This window comes from Oncorhynchus nerka, linkage group LG2 (assembly GCF_034236695.1).
Source record: "Oncorhynchus nerka isolate Pitt River linkage group LG2, Oner_Uvic_2.0, whole genome shotgun sequence".
Lineage (NCBI taxonomy): Eukaryota > Metazoa > Chordata > Actinopteri > Salmoniformes > Salmonidae > Oncorhynchus > Oncorhynchus nerka.
Window position 1 is genome coordinate 84,929,164 of NC_088397.1, and position 24,074 is coordinate 84,953,237.

The window sequence follows — 24,074 nt, forward strand, 5'->3', positions numbered from 1 at the left end:
AGTGTGACGTCTGTCCTGTGTTCCTCAGTAGGAAGTGAGGTAGGCCTGCCTGAATATTTCGTTACAATTTTTATCATCTTGAAATTATATTTTATACCAACAAAATATCAAACCTTCCATCTAACTGTAGCTGTTGTAATTTTACATTAGTGAAGTATGTTAATGTTTCCAGTTGAGTGTTATGTCATTGATCTAGCTGTTAAGTGTTAGTGCATTTGAATAATTGATTCTTAGAAAAACTTTTTTAGCAAAAATGAATCCAAATTAAAAGATCAAGACAGCTGCAAGGCATTTGTGCCTAAGTTGCTTCTTTAATTCTTACAGGAAATAAATAAACACATCTAAATGATTTGATATATACAAATCAATAAAACACATCTTTACAGATCAAATAAAGACTACACCAAATGTACCTCTACCCATAGAAAGCATCTTTGTGGATATCACAAATGCAATATTGTGGGTATTGAATAGAATATGTACAATATCTTTCGTAAGTAGTGTGATGCAAATACCATCCGTGTTTTTGTACAACAACCACAACAGAATAGTGCACATCGAACTGGTTATCACGTCCCTTTATCCCATAGGGCTTATGGACACGAGCCATAATGTTGATAATATTACATTCCTTTGAAATATATGCGTTTAGTTGATCAACCATAATGCAAAACATATCCTCTGTTGTCCACTGTAAATAATAAGTCATTTGGGATAGAAATACAATACATTTTAGATTAATTGGGAATCTCTTGTGCCACATATCAAAACAAAGAGATACAGCAAAATAACACGAATGTCATCATTTAGATCAAATTCAAGTATATTTTATATAATAATTATTTTTTTGTCATTTAGGAGACACTCTTATCTAGAGTAACTTACAATAGTGAGTGCATACATTTCCACGTTCGTTCGTATTGATGCCCTGTGGGAATTGAACCCACAACCCTGGCACTGCAAGTGCTGCTCTCTACCAGCTGAGCCACACGGGACCTGTTTCTTCTGTGTGATAGCTCTTTAACCATCTCAATCATAATATAGAAGGTTGGCAATTAATCTGCATTCCATTCCAGGGTCAGATATTTTTTTTAATCATTGGCAAACTTAACCTTGATGAGTGTGTGAATACATGAGAACAAATGTGTGTGCTCTAAGTCAAGTTGCTGCAAACCTTCCGAGTATGAAAAACTACAGGCGCTTTCTCAGTACAAACTGCTGGAGTGTGGTCTGATAAACCTTTTTTCTCACTCTATGTTGCAGTCATTTAAGAGGAGCTGGGTGACTCTGTTCTCACATGTACCATTGGTGGTAGCAGTGTCCTCACACCCAGCATATCGGCCTCTCAGCTCTGAACTCCAAGGCAGAGTCACCATGGCCCCATTTATATGAGGTTCCAATTTTGGCCTACTTGGATCCTGACCACCCTCGGTCCCCGTAAGCGCCTTCCCCGGTGGCCGAGTTGGGTGAGGGGGCGCAGAGGTCGGAGTCAGTGTCGGACTCACCTTCTGCGATGTAGGGCCTTACCTTGGCACAGCGGGCTACGCCACTGAAATAGCTGTTGTTCAGGAAGTCCAGGTTCTCCTTGGACTGGGAGATGCTGAAGCCACTGAAGGAGCGCTCCAGCTCCTCGTGGTCCACTGAGGGGATAGAGATGGACGTGTCGCTGTCTGGCTTGCCCTCTCTATCCCCCTTGCCACCGCCTCCACCTCCTCCACCACCTCCTCCTCCACCACCGCTATTGCGGTGGGATCCCCGATTGCTCCCGTTGTGGCCTCCAGAGGAGCGCTCGTGGGCCGGCGGAGGAGGGATACGGACCAAGGAGTGATCACCTACAGGAGAAGGTAAGTTGCCTTGGCTAGGCTGGTGGAACTCGCTGACGTTGTGCTGCTGCCAGGAGGTGGAGGGTGGGCAGTGGACCCCCGGGCCGGAGCAGGATGGCGGTGGGTCAAAGTTCTTCTGTCCGATAGAGCTGTTGGATCGGATGATCTTGGTGATGGAGCCACTCTTCTCCATGTGGTCCACAGGGCTGTGGTAGGGCGGTGCTGGTTCGGGCTCCTTGGACCCAAAGTAGGCGTCCGTCTCCGACTGGGAGATGCCCATGCGCTGGATGTATATGTTCACCAAGAAGTCCAGCTTCCTTTCCATTGACATGACCTGCTCAGAAGGGAAGACACCATGGTGTGATGGACAGTTGGAAAGCCCAAGTGAAACAAAGGTATACAATGAATACTGCCATCACCAGATAACAGTATACCTTACCTGTTTCTCCATTTTCCCTAGGCGCCCCATCATGCTTGTGTCCTCTTCAACCCCACTGTCAGTGGTTCCTTTGGGACGGTCTTTATCTGTGATTGGAGTACCTCGACCAACAATCTGGTCAACTCTACCGATTCAAAACACAAACAGGTGACGTCTGTCTAGTATCAAGCCAATAGAGTTGAAGAAAACCTACTTGAAATTGACACCTTATATCACCTTAAAAATGTATACCACAACAAAACAAAAACACTTACAGTACTATATTCTACTCTAAAATAATCGCTGACCTTCAACTCAGGTCCACGGTATAACAAGTGGAAGTGTATAACCTGACAATATCTGGTCCTACTGCAAGAGGTAGAGGACTGCAGGTGTTGAGAGGAGAGTGCCACACACTCGCTTCCTAGCGCTGAGCACAGTGGGAGTCAGACAGGCTCATGCATGGGATGGCATGGCATAACATGTATTACAGTGTGTTCAGACAACGGATAGGTGGAGCAGGAGGAGGAGGAGGAGGAGGACCTAGGTAGGGCCTTGGAGGATGCAGGGTTAGTTTTCTTTCTTTCAACTACTCATCAGTGCCATTCATGGGCTCTTGAACCCCAGCAAGACAATACAGAAACACGTTACTTCAAGTTGAGAGGTTATAACGAAGGTCTTAAAAACCCTTGGAAGTTTCTAGAGATGGTAGGTTGCCATACATGGTCTGCTTCATAACATTGTTAAGCCAGTTGTCAAAGTGTAAGGCAAGTTGTCATGACACGGGTTCTATGACTGCTAAGGTTCTGTAGGTATACTGAAAGGTTCTGTAGGCATTATGAGAGGTGCTGTAGGCATTATGAGAGGTTCTGCAGGCATTATGAGAGGTGCTGCAGGCATTATGAGAGGTGCTGTAGGCATTATGAGAGGTTCTGCAGGCATTATGAGAGGTTCTGCAGGCATTATGAGAGGTTCTGCAGGCATTATGAGAGGTTCTGCAGGCATTATGAGAGGTGCTGCAGGCATTATGAGAGGTGCTGTAGGCATTATGAGAGGTTCTGCAGGCATTATGAGAGGTTCTGCAGGCATTATGAGAGGTGCTGCAGGCATTATGAGAGGTTCTGCAGGCATTATGAGAGGTTCTGCAGGCATTATGAGAGGTTCTGCAGGCATTATGAGAGGTTCTGCAGGCATTATGAGAGGTGCTGCAGGCATTATGAGAGGTGCTGCAGGCATTATGAGAGGTTCTGCAGGCATTATGAGAGGTTCTGCAGGCATTATGAGAGGTGCTGCAGGCATTATGAGAGGTGCTGCAGGCATTATGAGAGGTTCTGCAGGCATTATGAGAGGGGCTGCAGGCATTATGAGAGGTGCTGTAGGCATTATGAGAGGTTCTGCATGCATTATGAAAGGTTCTGTTGGCATTATGAAAGGCACTGTTGGCTTTATGAAAGGTTCTGTAGGCATTATGAAAGGTTCTGTAGGCATTATGAAAGGTTCTGTAGGCATTATGAAAGGTTTTTGTTGGCATTATGAAAGGTTCTGTAGGCATTATGGAAGGTTTTTGTTGGCATTATGAAAGGTTCTGTTGGCATTATGAAAGGTTATGTTGGCATTATTAAAAGTTCTGTAATCATTATGAAAGGTTCTGTAGGCATTATGAAAGGTTATGTAGGCATTATGAAAGGTTCTGTTGGCATTATTAAAAGTTCTGTAATCATTATGAAAGGTTCTGTAGGCATTATGAAAGGTTCTGTAGGCATTATGAAAGGTTCTGTAATCATTATGAAAGGTTCTGTAGGCATTATGAAAGGTTCTGTAGGCATTATGAAAGGTTATGTAGGCATTATGAAAGGTTCTGTAATCATTATGAAAGGTTCTGTAGGCATTATGAAAGGTTCTGTTGGCATTATGAAAGCTTTGAGTAAAGTGTTAATCAAATGTGTAGACTAAAAGTGGAGGTTGATTCAAGTAAAGTTTCACTGAAAAAATTGCTTGGACATATTGGATCAGCTAAAGCACCATGAACCTTGTAAAAACCATCCACAACATCTACACTAGCTTTTACTCTGACTGAGGCCTACTTATACAGATGTAGGATCTTCATTTGATCACCCTGTTGCAGGATACATTTTCTGCAATGCAGGATATTTAAAACTTGTATTGTTTTGAGGTTTAAAAAGGCTTCTGAAGTTTTTAATTTCTACTTGAAATGTCAGGCTTGATTTTCCCTTAGGATAAATGTATCAAACCCTACAAAATGTCTAACTATAATCCGCATAATATTTCACATTTCCTGTTGCTGTAGAATTATTTTCCTGCTGTAGCAAAGGCTCAAATTAAGATCCTACATCTGAAAGAGGGTTAGCAATGAACTACCATTTTAAACGTCTGAATAAGAGAGAAAAATCCTCAGTATAAAAATATTATTCATAGAACTGCTTCACAGTCAGGTAAAACATGCTCACCAATTTCCCAGCCATCCCAGGCGGCCAAGATTTGAAAACTATGCAAACTTCTGAAATGGACTTTGTTTTTATTTGATTAGATTTTGTGCATCGTGTGGCATGCTTCAATACGCCTCATGCCAACATGCATCCGAAACCAGAGAACAAACTATACTGTTCATAGTCGCCTCATAGGTCATAAGGAGTAGCTGTATCTTATTATTTTTTATCTATAAGCTCTTCATTGTCAATGTATTGCAGGCGATTCAGCTCAACACTTTTTTTGTTCGGCTACTTGACTTGAATACTTACCTACAGTATATGAGCTCCTCCTATGTCCTACGGGAGCATTTACCATATTCTTAACTATTGGATAAACCAAGTTAGTCTTCTTCAACTTTTATTCAACTTTTATTAATTCTCTAGTAAAATCATTGCAGTATAGGGCAAGAAAAATGAGAAGAAACAAAATTGCACATGTTATACTGTACAATGTATATACTATCTATTCAGCCGATTAGCACTCAAAGAGACAATATGAGTCAATGAGTTTCAGTAGTTATTTACTGAGAATAACTCATTAATTGCTGCTTGCAGTAAGATATTTGCCACTTTGATAAAGTCACTCCTCTTTATAGACACAGCTCGTCACATGCTGTCACATACAGTAGGCCGAGACAAAAAAAGGTTTCCGCTGCGTGTCAACAGAATGGATAAGGAACTCAGGAGAATCTCTTGACGAGAGAGAGGCAGTCTGGGCTAACCTAGGAGAGTATTTGGGTGACTCTTTGGGTCCATCAGATGAATACTTCTTATGGCGTGGAGTTGAGGGTCCATGGGGACCAACAATCATATCTATCCTGGCAAAGTGAATAGAGAAGACACCAGCACAATGCAGGATGAAGGCGCAACACAGACCAGTCCGACAAGCGCACATGAAATGAACGAAACCAAAAACAACAGAACCAGGGGACGAAAGACAAGGACAAAATATGTATTTTCTAAAACAAATTTTCCAAAAGGATGTTTTTTCATTTGGTAAAATAATCACAGACTACAGCTGTATGATATGACAGTGAAGCCATAATTTAAAAAAATAGTGAGGATATTTTGATATGAACATTTTTCTGTTATAAGTAGGAATATATTTACATACATGTGGAACCCTAACTACTAGCACTGCCTTTGCTACATTATTGAGGAAGAATGTATGTACTATGACTGAGATATGTGGTTGTCTCACCTAGCTATCTGTAAGTCACTCTGGATAAGAGCCTCTGCTAAATGACTACAATGTAAATGTTGTGTGATGCATGTAGACTCGGAATTCAGATTCAATGAACTCTGACCTTTGGGGGGAACAAACCTCACCATGACTCTATATTTGCAATGGCTGGTTGCACTTGGTAAGAACAACCTCACAGAAAATTCCCTTAGTCATGGATACCAGAGTTGTGTCTCTAGAAGTTGGACCCTTTATGATGAACCTCTTAACATCATACAATGATTTCAGAATATGCCCCTTTGCAGGTCAGGCCAAATGTTGATTGGCTTGATAAGAGTTGTCTTAACATTCATACAGACTCACACTGCTGGTGAGATATAAAGAAGCAGACTACATCAACGTTTCACAATAAGTCACTGATTGTCACTGATTCACTGAATTCGCTATCTTCTCTTGTCATTACTGGGGTACAGCAGCCTATACCGTGATGTTGTTGGGACTCGGGAATATCATGAACTGTCAATCATCCTCTGATTCCTGGTGAATGGTGTGTGAACACATCACCACAGAGAACAGACATCACTACAGAGAACAGACATCACTACAGAAAACAGACGTCACTATAGAGAACAGACATCAATAGAGAACAGACATCAATAGAGAGCAGACATCACCACAGAGAACAGACATCACCACAGAGAACAGACGTCACTATAGAGAACAGACATCAATAGAGAACAGACATCAATAGAGAACAGACATCAATAGAAAGCAGACATCACCACAGAACAGACATCAATAGAAAGCAGACATCACCACAGAACAGACATCACCACAGAGAACAGATATCACCACAGAGAACAGACATCACTACAGAGAACAGACATCACTACAGAGAACAGACATCACCACAGAGAACAGACATCACCACAGAGAACAGACATCACCACAGAGAACAGACATCACTACAGAGAACATACATCACTACAGAGAACAGACATCACTACAGAGAACAGACATCAATAGAGAACAGACATCACCACAGAGAACAGACATCACCACAGAGAACAGACATCACCACAGAGAACAGACATCACTACAGAGAACAGACATCACTACAGAGAACAGACATCACTACATATACCAGACATCACTACAGAGAACATACATCACTACAGAGAACAGACATCACTACATATAACAGATATCACTACATATAACAGACATCACTACAGAGAACAGACATCACTACAGAGAACAGACATCACTACATATAACAGACATCACTCCATAAAACAGACATCACTACAGAGAACAGACATCACTACAGAGAACAGACATCACTACAGAGAACAGACATCACTACAGAGAACAGACATCACTACAGAGAACAGACATCACTACATATAACAGACATCACTACAGAGAACAGACATCACTACAGAGAACAGACATCACTACAGAGAACAGACATCACTACATATAACAGACATCACTACAGAGAACAGACATCACTACATATAACAGACATCACTACATATAACAGACATCACTACATATAACAGACATCACTACAGAGAACAGACATCCCAAACAAGATCAGACATCACTACAGAAAACAGACATTATGGACATCAAACACAGGAGGACACAACGAGGCATGCAATGTAATTGTAACCTCCAGCTCTATTCGAGTGCTGTACCCAGGGATCTAACATTTTGGCAAAAGACCTGTTTCTTAGAGAGAGACTAAGAGTGAGAGAGAAGGAGAGAGGGAGGGTATCTTGCCTGGACTGGAGGTTTTTGATGCGGGCCAGCATGTCCAAGTGGCCGGCTGAATACTGCTCTATGACGTCCATCACGTCGTACGGCCTCAGGCTCTCTTTGAACTTCCTCTTGGAGACCATGAACCTCATAATGCTGATGAAGGGAGAGATGTTTCAGATATGGCCACAACCTCAATGGGACATTTCATAGATGTATGATCGTTCTACTAGGGTTGGGGGGAATTATGTGGGGCATGAGACATCTTAATGAACTTTATACATGTCTGTTTAACAGCGTATTCTAGCGCTGGTCTAAACAATAATACAGATCAAATGAGAGATTGAGTTTGTGACCTGACTAGGATTGTAAAATTACAGTAATATCTTTAACTTTCCCAAACTCCCAGAAATCCCAGTTGAAAGATTCCCAGAATTCCCAGTTGAAAGATTCCCAGAATCAGGAGTGAATAAGCTGGAAATAAAGTTACAGATATTTTGCAACACTAGAACTGAGCCAGACCCACTCTGAAAGACAACACTTGTCTTGGCTTACCAAATGGCCCTGATGGAGACCTTGAGTCCGGGAGTTAAGTCCTGAGGGACAAACTCACAGTGGCAGCTCTTATTGTCGTCCGCTATGTCCTCACCAGGGAGGCTGGCTTCTACGAAACACAACAAGCACATAACAGCTCCGGTGTTAGTGTGTTCCTGTGGGATGGAAACGCTGAGCTGTCATCTGCACTCTCATTCCATCTTTTAGGATGTCAGTCTGCATGGAACCAAGCGAAGGCAAGGCACGGCCATTAATTTGCACAGCCCAGGGTTACAGTGTGGGATTGGGAGCCGGGTCGAATCGAGGGCAGGTTAATGGCAGTGTCGGTTCATCTCATTGGCCAATGCAGGATAAGTTAAAGGAAAGGGGAGGGCATAGTGGTACCAGTTAGAGGTTAAGGGGTTCATCTTACTACTGTGGCCCAAAAATATAAATGTGTGGCGTGCCGTGCCAAAGCCAGTGTGCTCTTGTCTGAAGCTACGCTAGAAGCTAGCATCCTCAGCAGGACAGGCCTCTGCAGTGTGCTCTTGTCTGAAGCTACGCTAGAAGCTAGCATCCTCAGCAGGACAGGCCTCTGCAGTGTGCTCTTGTCTGAAGCTACGCTAGAAGCTAGCATCCTCAGCAGGACAGGCCTCTGCAGTGGACCACAGCCTAGTCAATCAGCAGTTTGAGACAGTCAAGTTCTAGGTGTACAGATGTAGGATCTTAGTTTGATCACTTTTGTTGCTGAGAATTTTCCTGCACAGCAAGAAATGCACACTTATAGTATATTTGAGGTTTAAAAAGAGTTTGAAAGTTTGTAATTTCCATTTTAAAATGTCTAACGAAAAATGTATCAACCCCTACAAAAAATGTCCATGATTTATAATTCCATTTCCTGTTGTTGCAGGATTATGTTCCTGCCGTTGCAATCTGCCTCAAATGAAGATCCTACATCTGGTCTATACAGAGAAAGTTGTTTAAGGTGTTTCAATCTGCAGAATGCAATATGACAGAAGGGGGGCTATGTATCTACAGTGCAAAACATGGATGCTCAATAAGAAGTTATATACAAGCTATAGCAGGACAGCTAACTCTGTGATCAAATGATCTTGCTATATCTTCAACTAAACTAATAGTGAAAACAGTGCGCCAGTATAACATTGTAAACTGTCCGCACTGTATATCATTCATTATAATTAGCATAGAATATTTCTGATACTCCTTTCTGTATCAAACTTTTTTATGTGCAGCTGAGTCACTACACTTACTGGTCTTTTGACTTGGAAGTCGGAGGCAGAGGAGTGTGGATCTTTGCTTGTGCAGTCACACATTTCACTTTCAATTATTGTAATGGATTATTTTTCTATTTTGGGGCTCTGAAAGGCCAGACTCAAGTTGGCAATTTACCAAGGTTCAGACTGCACTTGTGAAAGGGCTGAGAAAATGGCTCCCTCTATAATTCATTGTTGGTGCTGTATTTGAGAGAGTACACAGTAGACTTCTCACTTTTATAAGACCATAATGCTTTTATGGTGTGTCAGTGGCTTTGTTATTCTTCGGGAACTATTTAGACCACTTGACTTTTTTCACATTTTGTTAAGTTACAGCTTTTATTCTAAAATGGATTAATTCCTCAGCAATCTACATTTCAATACCCCATAATGACAAAGCGAAAACTGGTTTTTAGAAATTTTAGCAAATGTATAAAAATTTCAAAACAGAAATACCTTTTTCACATAAGCATCCAGACCCTTTACTATGAGACTCAAAATTGAGCTCAGGTGCATCCTGTTTCCATTGATCATCCTTGAGATGTTTCTACAACTTGATTGGAGTCCACTTGTGGTAAATGCAATTGGTTGGACATGATTTGGAACAGCACACACCTGTCTATATAAGGTCCCACAGTTGACAGTGCCATGTCTGAGCAAAAACAAAGCCATGAGGTCATAGGAATTGTCCATAGTTTTCCGAGACAGGATTGTGTCGAGGCACAGATCTGGGGAAGGGTACCAAAAAATGTCTGAAGCATTGAAGGTCCCCAAGAACACAGCGGCCTCCATCATTCTTAAATGTAAGTAGTTTGGAACCACCAAGACTCATCCTAGAGCTGGTCTCTCGGTCAAACTGAGCAATCGTGGGAGAAGGACCTTGATCAGGGAGGTGACCAAGAACCTGATGGTCACTCTGACAAAGCTTTAGAGTTCCTCTGTGGAGATGGGAGAACCTTCCAGAAGGACAACCATCTCTGCAGCACTCCACTAATCAGGCCTTTATGGTAGTGGCTAGACGAAAGCCACTCCTCAGTAAAAGGCACACGACAGCCCACTTGAGGTTTGCCAAAAGGCATCTAAAGACTCTGACTATGAGTAACAAGATTCTCTGGTCTGATAAAACCAAGATTGAAATCTTTGGCCTGAATGCCAAGCGTCATGTCTAGAGGAAACCTGGCACCATCCCTACGGTGAAGCATTATGGTGGCAGCATCATGCTGTGGGGATGTTTTCAGCGGCAGGGACTGGGAGACTAGTCAGGATCGAGGGAGAGATGAACTGGGCAAACTACAGAGAGATCCTTGATGAAAACCTGCTCCAGAGCACTCAGGACCTCAGACTGTGGCGAAGGTTCACCTTGCAACAGGACAACAACCCTAAGCACACAGCCAAGTCAACACAGGAGTGGCTTCGGGACAAGTCTCTGAATGTCTTTGAGTGGTCCAGCCAGAGCCCGGACTTGAACCTGACCGAACATCTCTAGAGAGACCTGAAAATAGCTGTGCAGCAACGCTCCCCATCCAACCTGATAGAGCTTGAGAGGATCTGCAGAGAAGAATGGGAGAAACTCCCCAAATACAGGTGTGCCAAGCTTGTAGCGTCATACCCAAGAAGACTCAATTCTGTAATCGCTGCTAAAGGTGCTTCAACAAGTACTGAGTGAATTGTCTGAATACTTATGTAAATGTAATATTTCAGTTTTTTATTTTAATAAATTAGCAAAATTGTCTAAAAACCTGTTTTCACTTTGTCATTATGGGGTAGTGTGTGTAATTTGATGATGAAAAAAATAAATGTAATCAATTTTAGATGAAGGCTGTAACGTAACAAAATGTGTAAAAAGTCAACGGGTCTGAATACTTTCCAAAGGCACTGTATCTAGTATAATCAAATACTATATGTCTGTGTGAACTCAGAACTCAATAAATATAAAGCAGATATCTGTATTGACAACATAAAAAGTGAGTTTGAACTTGCCTTAAGGTGTGAATATTTTTTGGTCACAGCATTGACCTATCCCAGTTTCACTCCAACAGCCAAAAACATTGTGCTCTTAATGCCAACCAAACAACAGATCCATGAAAATTGCAACACATCTTCCCCAACATGGCTTCCATTTTAAGGGGAGGGAGGAGAACAAGTGTCACTGTTCTGTAGTGCTGTGTTTAAGGGCCCTTAGTAGGCGCCAAAGGCTGACTGACTCTGTGAGATTGGATGGTTTCCTTCATGCAGGTTAGAATGAGCAGCGGCAGCCATTTTGAGTTGAGTGCATGGCTTTGGGCTGTTGCTTCGAGTTGGAGTGGTGTATTATGGAAATGACGGGACCCGCCCACTACTGTGCTCATGGAATGGGTCTAAGAGCTGGGCATGCATTCTATTGCTTATATCATATAAACAGTAGGTTCTATTGGTTTTGATCTGGTGGACATCTCCTAGCAGACACAGGGGTTTTCTTACTGATTAACCCCTCAATTGCTGCAAAGGAGGTGGAGAGGAGGAGGAAAAGACAATTCATTAAAGCTGGTTAAATAGTGTGTGTGTGTGTGGGGGGGGGGGGTAATGAACAAAAACAGGCTTATTAGGAAATGAAATAGAATATGATGATGTAATAGAACCAGAGGGCAGTGGTGATATTCAGTTGTGTCAGTGGGTATCTTGTCATGTATTACACAACCTCTCTGAAGGTACAATGCAGGACTGTGGGGTTATTTCCAGATCTGCATTGTGAAGAGGAGGCGTGATAAAGTCAAAATGATGTGAATCCCTTAAATGTAGTTAGGTACAGTAATTTGTGGAATTGACTGAAGAAGGACTGTAGCAACAAGAAGCTTGATTCCACACTAGGACTGGGAGATTAGGAGATTAGACTGTATTATTTCCTCCATTTATTACAAACAGGCTGGGAAGACCATTTGGAATCAATTGAAATTGCAAATGCGTGCTAGAAATATGGTTGGTAAAATACCTCCAAGCATGTGGATAAATAAGAAGTTTTTACTCATAGTAACCTCTTAATTATTGTACATTGTTGCTGTATTGTACCTTCAGGAGAAGAAAATACAATTTCCACTCAAATCTAGTATCTAAATAGGAACTGATAAATATGGAGGCAAATTCTTGTCATCAAGTAAACTAACCATTGTGGTTTAGTGCATTCAAATAACTTTACATACGTTTTAACTGTTCAACATTTACATTATTTATGCTTTAACATCAAGAGAAAAACAAATATTTCAGGACCATGAGATCAGCCTGATTAAATTATCAATTTTGGGAAACCAACAATTCAATAATTAGAAAAGAGAGGAGCACTGCTTATCTCCATAATATGGGGATATACATTTCTTGAGGGGGTTTATCTCTGATCTCTGAAAAATGATAAATTGGCATCCATTGAACATTCAACATTATCCAACAACCAATCATTTAAAAAGAGGATTCATAGAAAACATGCTTTTATGAATACTAAATATCTCAATTAAAATAATGCAATGACTTTGGTACCAATTCCTACAAATAACCTCTTCATAATGCATTATAAGCACATCTATTGTGCCTGTACTTCAAAAGGGTTTAAAAATGCATTATGAATAGGGTATTCATAGAAAGTGTGACCAAGATTGTCATACTGGTTGCATTCACTTATTGTACTGCAAAATTGTAAAAGGGCATGTTATGATAAAATGGTAATTTGACAGAAAAAAACTCTACACTGTCATGCAGCAAACAGTGATAGTGCTGTGCAAATCTGCATTGTATGTACAATGAGCTAGCTAGCAAACTCAAATCAAAATGTCACTCTGAAAATCAGGTTAAGCTATGACTACACATGAGCATGGCCCAACTGATACAGTAGCAGAATGAAGCTACAGTAGCCAATCTAAAAATCTGCTATCTTTTTCAGTACTATATGAATTGATATATATCTGTCTGATTTTGAGCTCATTCCATTGCTCACATGTGACAAGATGTGAGATATTGTACAATAGTCGAACGGTGCCAAATAAGTAGATGAATGTCTTCCCCCAAAGGATGGATCATTCTAATGTCACATACTTGAACATTTTATGTGCGTAGTGTTACAACCCTTCATATGAAAAATATTTTTGGGGGATAAATTATTGGTAGATATGATAAAAAAAATATATACTTTATCTCAAAACAGCACTATTTAACATGTAAGAATGTAGGATCTCTGGTTTTAAAAAAGGGATGCAAAATGAAAAACTGGGCAGTGGAAATCAGTAAATGCAGCATCATAGTGCCTTCATAAGGCTGCCATAGGAACGGCATAAGGCTGCCATAGGAACGGCATAGGGCTGCCATAGGAACGGCATAGGGCTGCCATAGGAACGGCATAGGGCTGCCATAGGAACGGCATAGGGCTGCCATAGGAACGGCATAGGGCTGCCATAGGAACGGCATACGGCTGCCATATGAATGGCAGAAGGCCTGCTACAGTATACCGTGACATGCAAGCCAAGTGGCATTATGAAGTGGTGAAACTTACAATCAGATTTAAATGTCGTACAGTTCTTGCTTTGTAACAGTGTTATGTCACTTTGCTTAACCATAGTGACATATCATGACAGGTTTTATGTCATAATTGTATATCACTATGATTTATGTCATGATCATGCTATAGAGGCATTATATCAAGTATTATTTTTTGTTAGCCTGGGAATCCAAACTGAAGCTTGGGAATCCAAATGGAAGAGCTCTGTTTTCCCAGGCTAATAACTTGCATGACATAACAGACATCTCAACAGATGTCGGTAACAGTCATCATCATAAACTGACATAGATTGTTATAGCTTATTACTGGGTTTAATATGCTCTCTTAAGCATGCTATTTATTGATTGCTGCAATTGAGACCAATAATTTGGCCACATTTATCATCTAATGGCATGAGACTGTAACCAATGAGAGACTGATATGCACACTAATTTTACTCCATATAATTACTTTAGTAAATAGTTTTAACCAAAATGTATATAAAATGTATATGAAATATTGTCTAATTTTGAGAGATTTAGATCTGGTTGATCACTAGAACTGATGTGTGAAATCAGATTTGGGCCGATTTCATGTCCAAATCATCTTAAAGTTACTTCATTAAGCTACACAATCCATTTGACACCTTGGGATGATTTAGACAAGAAACTCAAGCAGGCATATCATTAGTATTCAAAATATATTGTTTTATGATGTTTAATGATGAAAACAAAAGTTGAATCAAACAGCAAACATGAAGGTGATGCCATTGCCATGAAAAATAAATCCATGTTATCTTACACTATACAGCATGTTTACCTCTTTACAGCTATTTACAAAATGGAACAATTCAAAATATTTTTCGGACAAAGATGAAGGGCTGGTTTCTCAGACACAGATTAAGCCTTGTTCTGGATTTAAAAACACTTTCGGATGGGTTGACCCTGACCTTGGCCCCCCTGGCCCTGGCTGCCTTGTCCACTGGGTCCCTGGGGGGAACCTTTCCATTGAGCGTGCTTTTTTGTCCAGGACTAGGCTTCTGTGTCTGGGGAACCAGCCCAAAAAGCATACCAAACCAAAAACTAAATATGATTGCAACATGAGCTCTTGTGTACATTAGGCAATAAGTCCCTCTATATTTGCTTATCGGTGTGTTGATCATGGGTGGTGTAACAACCCTCTCCATTTGCCTGACCTGGGGAGCTCTTCTGTCTGAATTCTTCATCCTGCATCTCAATCAGCACTTTAGCACAGCGTCAAACAGAGAAACGAAAGGGAATCGATGAGGATTGGGTATTGCCAATCACGCATCAAATGCATATTTTCTGTCAAGGTATAGAGAAAACACAATCAACAGCAACAACTGCATCAGTACAGACACACTACACAGACAGGATATGTTTAACATAAATACCTCATGTAGCTCAAACATATGCTGTCATGCTGTTAAGTTCATGGTAAATATCTACGATTAATTATGAGTATCACTTTAACACCTAAATACTATTTAGAGGTGGTCACTATACCAATACTATATATTGAGTGTACAAAACATTAAGAACACCTGCTCTTTCCATGACATAGTTTTCACCTGGATTCATCTGGTCAGTCTATGATTTATGTCACATGTTAAATCCACTTCAATCAGTGTAGATGAAGGGGATGAGACAGGTTAAAGACCGATTTTTAAGCCTTTAGATAATTGAGACATGGATTGTGTATGTGTGCCATTTAGAAGGTGAATGGGTAAGACAAAATATTTAAGTGCCTTTGAACGCGGTATGGGTTGTAGGTGCCAGGTGCACCGGTTTGAGTGTGTCAAGAACTGCAACGTTGCTGGGTCTTTCATCTATCCAACTTGATACAACTGTGGGAAGCATTGGAGTCAACATGGGCCTGCATCCCTGTGGATGCTTTCGACACCTTGTAGAGTCCATGCCCCGACAAATTGAGGCTGTTCTGAGGGCGCAACTCAATATTAGTACGGTGTTTCTAATGTTTTGTACACTTATACTGCAAACAGGATCGTTATAAGACATGTTATGAACTCATGAGTTCGACATGAAACTGTTTTATAGAGCTCTATCGAGGAAAGTGGTTATAGCGCTGTCATTATCAGTTCAGATGTTTGTTATAACTTGCCATAGAGTCATGGAGCTAACGAAACCCTTATGTTAGCATCAAGTAGCATTATCACAACTGCTGTAACTTTATATATATCAACTACATCAGCAGACAATAATCACCACACTGTGCCTTTCTCTAATTGTACTCTCCGAAGTTGGTTTCAAATGAACCAAACAGCAAGGAAACGTAGATTCTACAGACAATAGAAAGCAAAGTATCACACCTGGAAAAAAGAGGCACAATAGATACAGTACATAATACAGCAGTAATATTCGTACCATCTGAACACTCACATCACAACAAACCCATTTCCAAGATGGGTTTGGATCTACTTCCGGGTTGGAGCGAGCGGTCGCATTCGCACTTCGGTCCGCAGGTAGTATACATTTCATTACATTTCACTATAGCACAACGGTTTGATTTGTCTAATCTTAGCAATTTCTTCTTAGCTAGCTACATAGCCGTCTTTGTATCAAAGATAATTGCGTAATTATCGTATTTCGTCGTCCTAACGTAGTCTACACTGCTATCTGCCCAGCAGCTAGCCAGCTAGCCAGCTAGCTAACGTCCACCGTCTACCGAATAGCAGCACTGTAAAAACTATTACACTCAACTGAACGACTTGATTAGTGTAGTGTTAGCTAGCTACATAGTTGTCTTTGCTGTCTTCGTATCCAAGATAATTGTGTAGTTTAGAGTGTGTAGTCTTAGAGTGATTATCTTAATTTACCGAGGTTAGCTAGCCAGCTATTTGTCGTCCTTAACGTAGGAGACACTGCTAGCTAGCCAACAGCTAGCCAACGTCCACCGAATAGAACTTCCTCACTCAACAACCCGGTCGCATTCCGCTTCGCTCCACAGGTAGTATCACATTTTCATTTCATTTCATTACAGTACAACGGTTTGATTTGTTTGATCGTAGCTAGCTACATAGCTAGCTACATAGCCGTCTTTGTATCAAAGATAATTGTGTAGTCTAGAGCGATTTTCTAGGTTAGCTAGCCAGCTATTGTCGTTCTTTTAACGCAACGTAGCGTAATCAACACTGCTAGCTAGCCAGCTAGCCCCCGAATAGCAGCACTGTAGAAACTATCACACTCAACGGAACGACTTGATTAGTGTAGTGTCAACAACGCAGCCACTGCCAGCTAGCCTACAAAGTCAACAACGCAGCCACTGCCAGCTAGCCTACTTCAGCAGTACTGTATCATTTTAATCATTTTAGTCAATAAGATTCTTGCTACGTAAGCTTAACTTTCTGAACATTCGAGACGTGTAGTCCACTTTTCATTCCAATCTCCTTTGCATTAGCGTAGCCTCTTCTGTAGCCTGTCAACTATGTGTCTGTCTATCCCTGCTCTCTCCTCTCTGCACAGACCATACAAACGCTCCACACCGCGTGGCCGCGGCCACCCTAATCTGGTGGTCCCAGCGCGCACGACCCACGTGGAGTTCCAGGTCTCCGGTAGCCTCTGGAACTGCCGATCTGCGGCCAACAAGGCAGAGTTCATCTCAGCCTATGCCTCCCTCCAGTCCCTCGACTTCTTGGCACTGACGGAAACATGGATCACCACAGATAACACTGCTACTCCTACTGCTCTCTCTTCGTCCGCCCACGTGTTCTCGCACACCCCGAGAGCTTCTGGTCAGCGGGGTGGTGGCACCGGGATCCTCATCTCTATCCAAGTGGTCATTCTCTCTTTCTCCCCTTACCCATCTGTCTATCGCCTCCTTTGAATTCCATGCTGTCACAGTTACCAGCCCTTTCAAGCTTAACATCCTTATCATTTATCGCCCTCCAGGTTCCCTCGGAGAGTTCATCAATGAGCTTGATGCCTTGATAAGCTCCTTTCCTGAGGACGGCTCACCTCTCACAGTTCTGGGCGACTTTAACCTCCCCACGTCTACCTTTGACTCATTCCTCTCTGCCTCCTTCTTTCCACTCCTCTCCTCTTTTGACCTCACCCTCTCACCTTCCCCCCCTACTCACAAGGCAGGCAATACGCTCGACCTCATCTTTACTAGATGCTGTTCTTCCACTAACCTCATTGCAACTCCCCTCCAAGTCTCCGACCACTACCTTGTATCCTTTTCCCTCTCGCTCTCATCCAACACTTCCCACACTGCCCCTACTCGGATGGTATCGCGCCGTCCCAACCTTCACTCTCTCTCCCCCGCTACTCTCTCCTCTTCCATCCTATCATCTCTTCCCTCTGCTCAAACCTTCTCCAACCTATCTCCTGATTCTGCCTCCTCAACCCTCCTCTCCTCCCTTTCTGCATCCTTTGACTCTCTATGTCCCCTATCCTCCAGGCCGGCTCGGTCCTCCCCTCCCGCTCCGTGGCTCGACGACTCATTGCGAGCTCACAGAACAGGGCTCCGGGCAGCCGAGCGGAAATGGAGGAAAACTCGCCTCCCTGCGGACCTGGCATCCTTTCACTCCCTCCTCTCTACATTTTCCTCTTCTGTCTCTGCTGCTAAAGCCACTTTCTACCACTCTAAATTCCAAGCATCTGCCTCTAACCCTAGGAAGCTCTTTGCCACCTTCTCCTCCCTCCTGAATCCTCCTCCCCCTCCTCCCTCTCTGCAGATGACTTCGTCAACCATTTTGAAAAGAAGGTCGACGACATCCGATCCTCGTTTGCTATGTCAAACGACACCGCTGGTTCTGCTCACACTGCCCTACCCTGTGCTCTGACCTCTTTCTCCCCTCTCTCTCCAGATGAAATCTCGCGTCTTGTGACGGCCGGCCGCCCAACAACCTGCCCGCTTGACCCTATCCCCTCCTCTCTTCTCCAGACCATTTCCGGAGACCTTCTCCCTTACCTCACCTCGCTCATCAACTCATCCCTGACCGCTGGCTACGTCCCTTCCGTCTTCAAGAGAGCGAGAGTTGCACCCTTCTGAAAAAACCTACACTCGATCCCTCCGATGTCAACAACTACAGACCAGTATCCCTTCTTTCTTTTCTCTCCAAAACTCTTGAACGTGCCGTCCTTGGCCAGCTCTCCCGCTATCTCTCTCAGAATGACCTTCTTGATCCAAATCAGTCAGGTTTCAAGACTAGTCATTCAACTGAGACTGCTCTTCTCTGTATCACGGAGGCGCTCCGCACTGCTAAAGCTAACTCTCTCTCCTCTGCTCTCATCCTTCTAGACCTATCGGCTGCCTTCGATACTGTGAACCATCAGATCCTCCTCTCCACCCTCTCCGAGTTGGGCATCTCCAGCGCGGCCCACGCTTGGATTGCGTCCTACCTGACAGGTCGCTCCTACCAGGTGGCGTGGCGAGAATCTGTCTCCTCACCACGCGCTCTCACCACTGGCGTCCCCAGGGCTCTGTTCTAGGCCCTCTCCTATTCTCGCTATACACCAAGTCACTTGGCTCTGTCATAACCTCACATGGTCTCTCCTATCATTGCTATGCAGACGACACACAATTAATCTTCTCCTTTCCCCCTTCTGATGACCAGGTGGCGAATCGCATCTTTGCATGTCTGGCAGACATATCAGTGTGGATGACGGATCACCACCTCAAGCTGAACCTCGGCAAGACGGAGCTGCTCTTCCTCCCGGGAAGGACTGCCCGTTCCATGATCTCGCCATCACGGTTGACAACTCCATTGTGTCCTCCTCCCAGAGCGCTAAGAACCTTGGCGTGATCCTGGACAACACCCTGTCGTTCTCAACTAACATCAAGGCGGTGGCCCGTTCCTGTAGGTTCATGCTCTACAACATCCGCAGAGTACGACCCTGCCTCACACAGGAAGCAGCGCAGGTCCTAATCCAGGCACTTGTCATCTCCCGTCTGGATTACTGCAACTCGCTGTTGGCTGGGCTCCCTGCCTGTGCCATTAAACCCCTACAACTCATCCAGAACGCCGCAGCCCGTCTGGTGTTCAACCTTCCCAAGTTCTCTCACGTCACCCCGCTCCTCCGCTCCCTCCACTGGCTTCCAGTTGAAGCTCGCATCCGCTACAAGACCATGGTGCTTGCCTACGGAGCTGTGAGGGGAACGGCACCTCAGTACCTCCAGGCTCTGATCAGGCCCTACACCCAAACAAGGGCAATGCGTTCATCCACCTCTGGCCTGCTCGCCTCCCTACCACTGAGGAAGTACAGTTCCCGCTCAGCCCAGTCAAAACTGTTCGCTGCTCTGGCCCCCCAATGGTGGAACAAACTCCCTCACGACGCCAGGACAGCGGAGTCAATCACCACCTTCCGGAGACACCTGAAACCCCACCTCTTTAAGGAATACCTAGGATAGGATAAAGTAATCCTTCTCACCCCCCTTAAAAGATTTAGATGCACTATTGTAAAGTGGCTGTTCCACTGGATGTCATAAGGTGAACGCACCAATTTGTAAGTCGCTCTGGATAAGAGCGTCTGCTAAATGACTTAAATGTAAATGTAAGATGGCCGGCTCGGATGACAATGCAACACTAAAGCAATGAAGAACAACACATCATTCAAAAGCAAGACTGAACTCAACATATCAAGTACCTCAGAAACACATTGTGTAAAGACAGTAAGATACTCCTACCTTCTGAATTTTGGCGCGAGGCAGCTCCCTTAATGCGGAAGGCCTGACGCGCCCGGCTGCGCTCTCCGAAGCTCCAGCTCTTGGGCACTTTGCTAGGGCTGTCTTCGTTGCTGTTGTCCCCACTAGGGGACCGGCGGATGGCTTGGCCCTGACCTTGGCCCCCCTGGCCCTGGCTGCCTTGTCCACTGGGGCCCTGGGGGGAACCTTTCCCTTTGGTCCCTGAACTCCGGGGACTGGAGAACACACGCTCCTTCAGGCTGACCTTCTGACTGGAAGGGGTCAGAGGGACAAGAGATGTTGAAAGGAGTTATGTCCTATGATTACAACTTGAGCAGTACGGAGTGTGTTTTTCTGTGTAATCATGCAAATCCTCATTTATCTAATTTACCTATATGCAGTAATGGTAAGCAGATACTATTGATGTCACAGTTGTAAGTGGTTAACTACTTGTTTACCATGTTTTGGTATTGCATCCAAGTGAATATTGTCAGTGGAATATCATCACTAGGCAGTAAATAATAACAACATTTTTCACTAACACTCCTCATTTTATTGAGCTTGTCTAAAACACTAACACAAACACACAATCCTGTCTTTTTCTCATTCATGAGCTGAACATATCTGTGGCCATATGACTGAATCACCTGAGTAAGCACGTGCACGACTTATGAACACGGTCACGTGCACTACCTATGAGCACGTGCACTACCTATGAGAATGGACACATGAATAACCTATGAGCACTATCTATGAGAATGGTCACTTGCACTACCTATGAGCACGTGCACTACCTATGAGCATGGTCACGTGCACTACCTATGAGCATGGTCACATGCACTACCTATGAGAACGTGCACTACCTATGAGCATGGTCACATGCACTACCTATGAGAACGTGCACTACCTATGAGCATGGTCACATGCACTACCTATGAGAACGTGCACTACCTATGAGCATGGTCACATGCACTACCTATGAGAACGTGCACTACCTATGAACATGGTCACATGCACTACCTATGAGAACATGCACTACCTATGAGCATGGTCACATGCACTACCTATGAGAACGTGCACTACCTATGAACATGGCCAGGAGTCCATCAGAGGACAGGGTCACATGCACTACCTATGAGAACGTGCACTACCTATGAGCATGGTCACATGCACTACCTATGAGAACGTGCACTACCTATGAGCATGGTCACATGCACTACCTATGAGAACGTGCACTACCTATGAGCATGGTCACATGCACTACCTATGAGAACGTGCACTACCTATGAGCATGGTCACATGCACTACCTATGAGAACGTGCACTACCTATGAGCATGGTCACATGCACTACCTATGAGAACGTGCACTACCTATGAACATGGTCACATGCACTACCTATGAGAACGTGCACTACCTATGAACATGGTCAGGAGTCCATCAGAGGACAGGGTCAGGGCACATAAATAATGTTCTCATTGATGTCACGCCATCATGGATCATTAGTTAGTAATTAGACGGGTAAATATGAGTGTAAGTAGGTTGGCCTCTGTGTTGTTGTCTGTGACCTTGGTTGCATCCCAAATGGCACCCTATTCCCTATGTAGTACACTTTTAAGTAATGCACTAAAATAGGGAATAGGGTGCTATTTGGAATGCATTCCATGTATAGAAAGCAGTTGGTCACCTTGGTGGTAATAAGACATGGGCTGGTACTATCAACGTTGGTGACTGTTTTGAACAGTCTTCCGGTTTAGTGTCCACTTTGGAACCAACTGGAAATTTGGGTTGCAGATTTATTTTACATCGTTGTGAAATAATGTTTTTAAACTGACCTTGGGGAGGGCTCCGGTTGGGATTCCTTTCTGTTTGGTCAGGAAACACAAAGTCTCACACGCACGCACGCACGCACGCACGCACGCACGCACGCACGCACACACACACACACACACACACACACACACACACACACACATACAGACACACGCACGTCAATAGTCTGTCAATCTCAAGCAAAACTCTGATAGCATTGATGCTATATTTTCCCTAATGTTTCATATTGTTATGAAGACATATTGCATCTTAGGAGGTGATGAATTCCTATTGTTATGAAGACATATTGCATCTTAGGAGGTGATGAATTCCTATTGTTATGAAGACATATTGCATCTTAGGAGGTGATGAATTCCTATTGTTATGAAGACATATTGCATCTTAGGAGGTGATGAATTCCTATTGTTATGAAGACATATTGCATCTTAGGAGGTGATGAATTCCTATTGTTATGAAGACATATTGCATCTTAGGAGGTGATGAATTTCTATTGTTATGAAGACATATTGCATCTTAGGAGGTGATGAATTCCTATTGTTATGAAGACATATTGCATCTTAGGAGGTGATGAATTCCTATTGTTATGAAGACATATTGCATCTTAGGAGGTGATGAATTCCTATTGTTATGAAGACATATTGCATCTTAGGAGGTGTGGAATTCATATTGTTTCTGACCTGAATGACAGTCCCGACTTGCTCTTCAGGTTTCTCAGGAGATCCAGTTGATTCAGCGGCGGGATCAGTCTACTTAGAAAAACAAGACTTGTCGTGTTACAGGGAAGCAAAAAAAAAGCGTACCACAGCTTCACTTCGTAGATTGCAGTCAACATGGGCCAGCATCCATGTGGAGTCCCATGCCCTGATGAATTTGGGCTAATCTGAGGGCAAAATAGGGGTGCAATTCAATATTAGGAAGGTGTTCCTAATGTTTTATACACTCAGTATATATGATTCAGGATGCAATTAGTGCCATCTATGGGTAGTAGGCTATATATTTCCTTCTTTATTTTGTGTCTCCCTCTCCTTATCAAAAGCTTGAATTCTGGTGGGATGCTTTCAATTGCCTTGTAACCAGAACTAAGATGGTATTTTCATTTCATAGTTCGAATGCAGATAAGATAATATGTGACACAATATAAAAAACTGCAATAACAATAACTATCCAATTCAGTAATCTTCCAACGTTTTATAATAGATGCTTGTTTTCCGTAATGTTCTGTTCAATTATAATTCACTGTTGACCTATGGCCTTTGCATCCAATTTGACCCCTCAACTTTCAAAGTAGCCTGTTATTCCATATGAGACATCACACAGCACACTTGGATTAATCCAAGACTTGCCGTATCCAATGGAAACCTTTTCTGCAGATGAAAAAAAACAGTCTCTTGGCCCTGAGCCCACCATGCGACAACCAGATATGGCCCGCCCAGTTTGCATTTATCCCTTCCTCTATCAATCAATACTCAATCTCAAGTCAGACAGTCTAGACATCTAAGAGGTATACTACAAATCAGGATCAATGAGTTAGCCAGCTAACTTGGATAAACAACAAAAAATAGCTACAGATTTTCAGGTTCAAAAGCTAAACTAA

General features: G+C 43.0%; 1 protein-coding gene across 1 annotated transcript in view; it reads right to left on the reverse strand.

Annotated features, from left to right (window-relative positions):
* Window positions 1-282: 282 nt before the first annotated feature.
* The window catches only part of LOC115143990 (potassium voltage-gated channel subfamily KQT member 2-like), a 71,620-nt gene continuing 47,828 nt past the window's right edge, over window positions 283-24,074 (reverse strand). The window contains exons 9-18 of the mRNA XM_065004081.1: window positions 23,158-23,229; window positions 22,483-22,512; window positions 20,653-20,921; window positions 15,179-15,226; window positions 11,946-11,963; window positions 8,233-8,341; window positions 7,702-7,833; window positions 5,453-5,548; window positions 2,263-2,386; window positions 283-2,157 (exon numbers count right to left, since the gene is read on the reverse strand). Of these exons, the coding sequence (XP_064860153.1) occupies window positions 1,408-2,157; window positions 2,263-2,386; window positions 5,453-5,548; window positions 7,702-7,833; window positions 8,233-8,341; window positions 11,946-11,963; window positions 15,179-15,226; window positions 20,653-20,921; window positions 22,483-22,512; window positions 23,158-23,229 (1,648 nt within the window). The 3' untranslated portion in view covers window positions 283-1,407. The remainder of the gene's footprint in view (window positions 2,158-2,262; window positions 2,387-5,452; window positions 5,549-7,701; window positions 7,834-8,232; window positions 8,342-11,945; window positions 11,964-15,178; window positions 15,227-20,652; window positions 20,922-22,482; window positions 22,513-23,157; window positions 23,230-24,074) is intronic.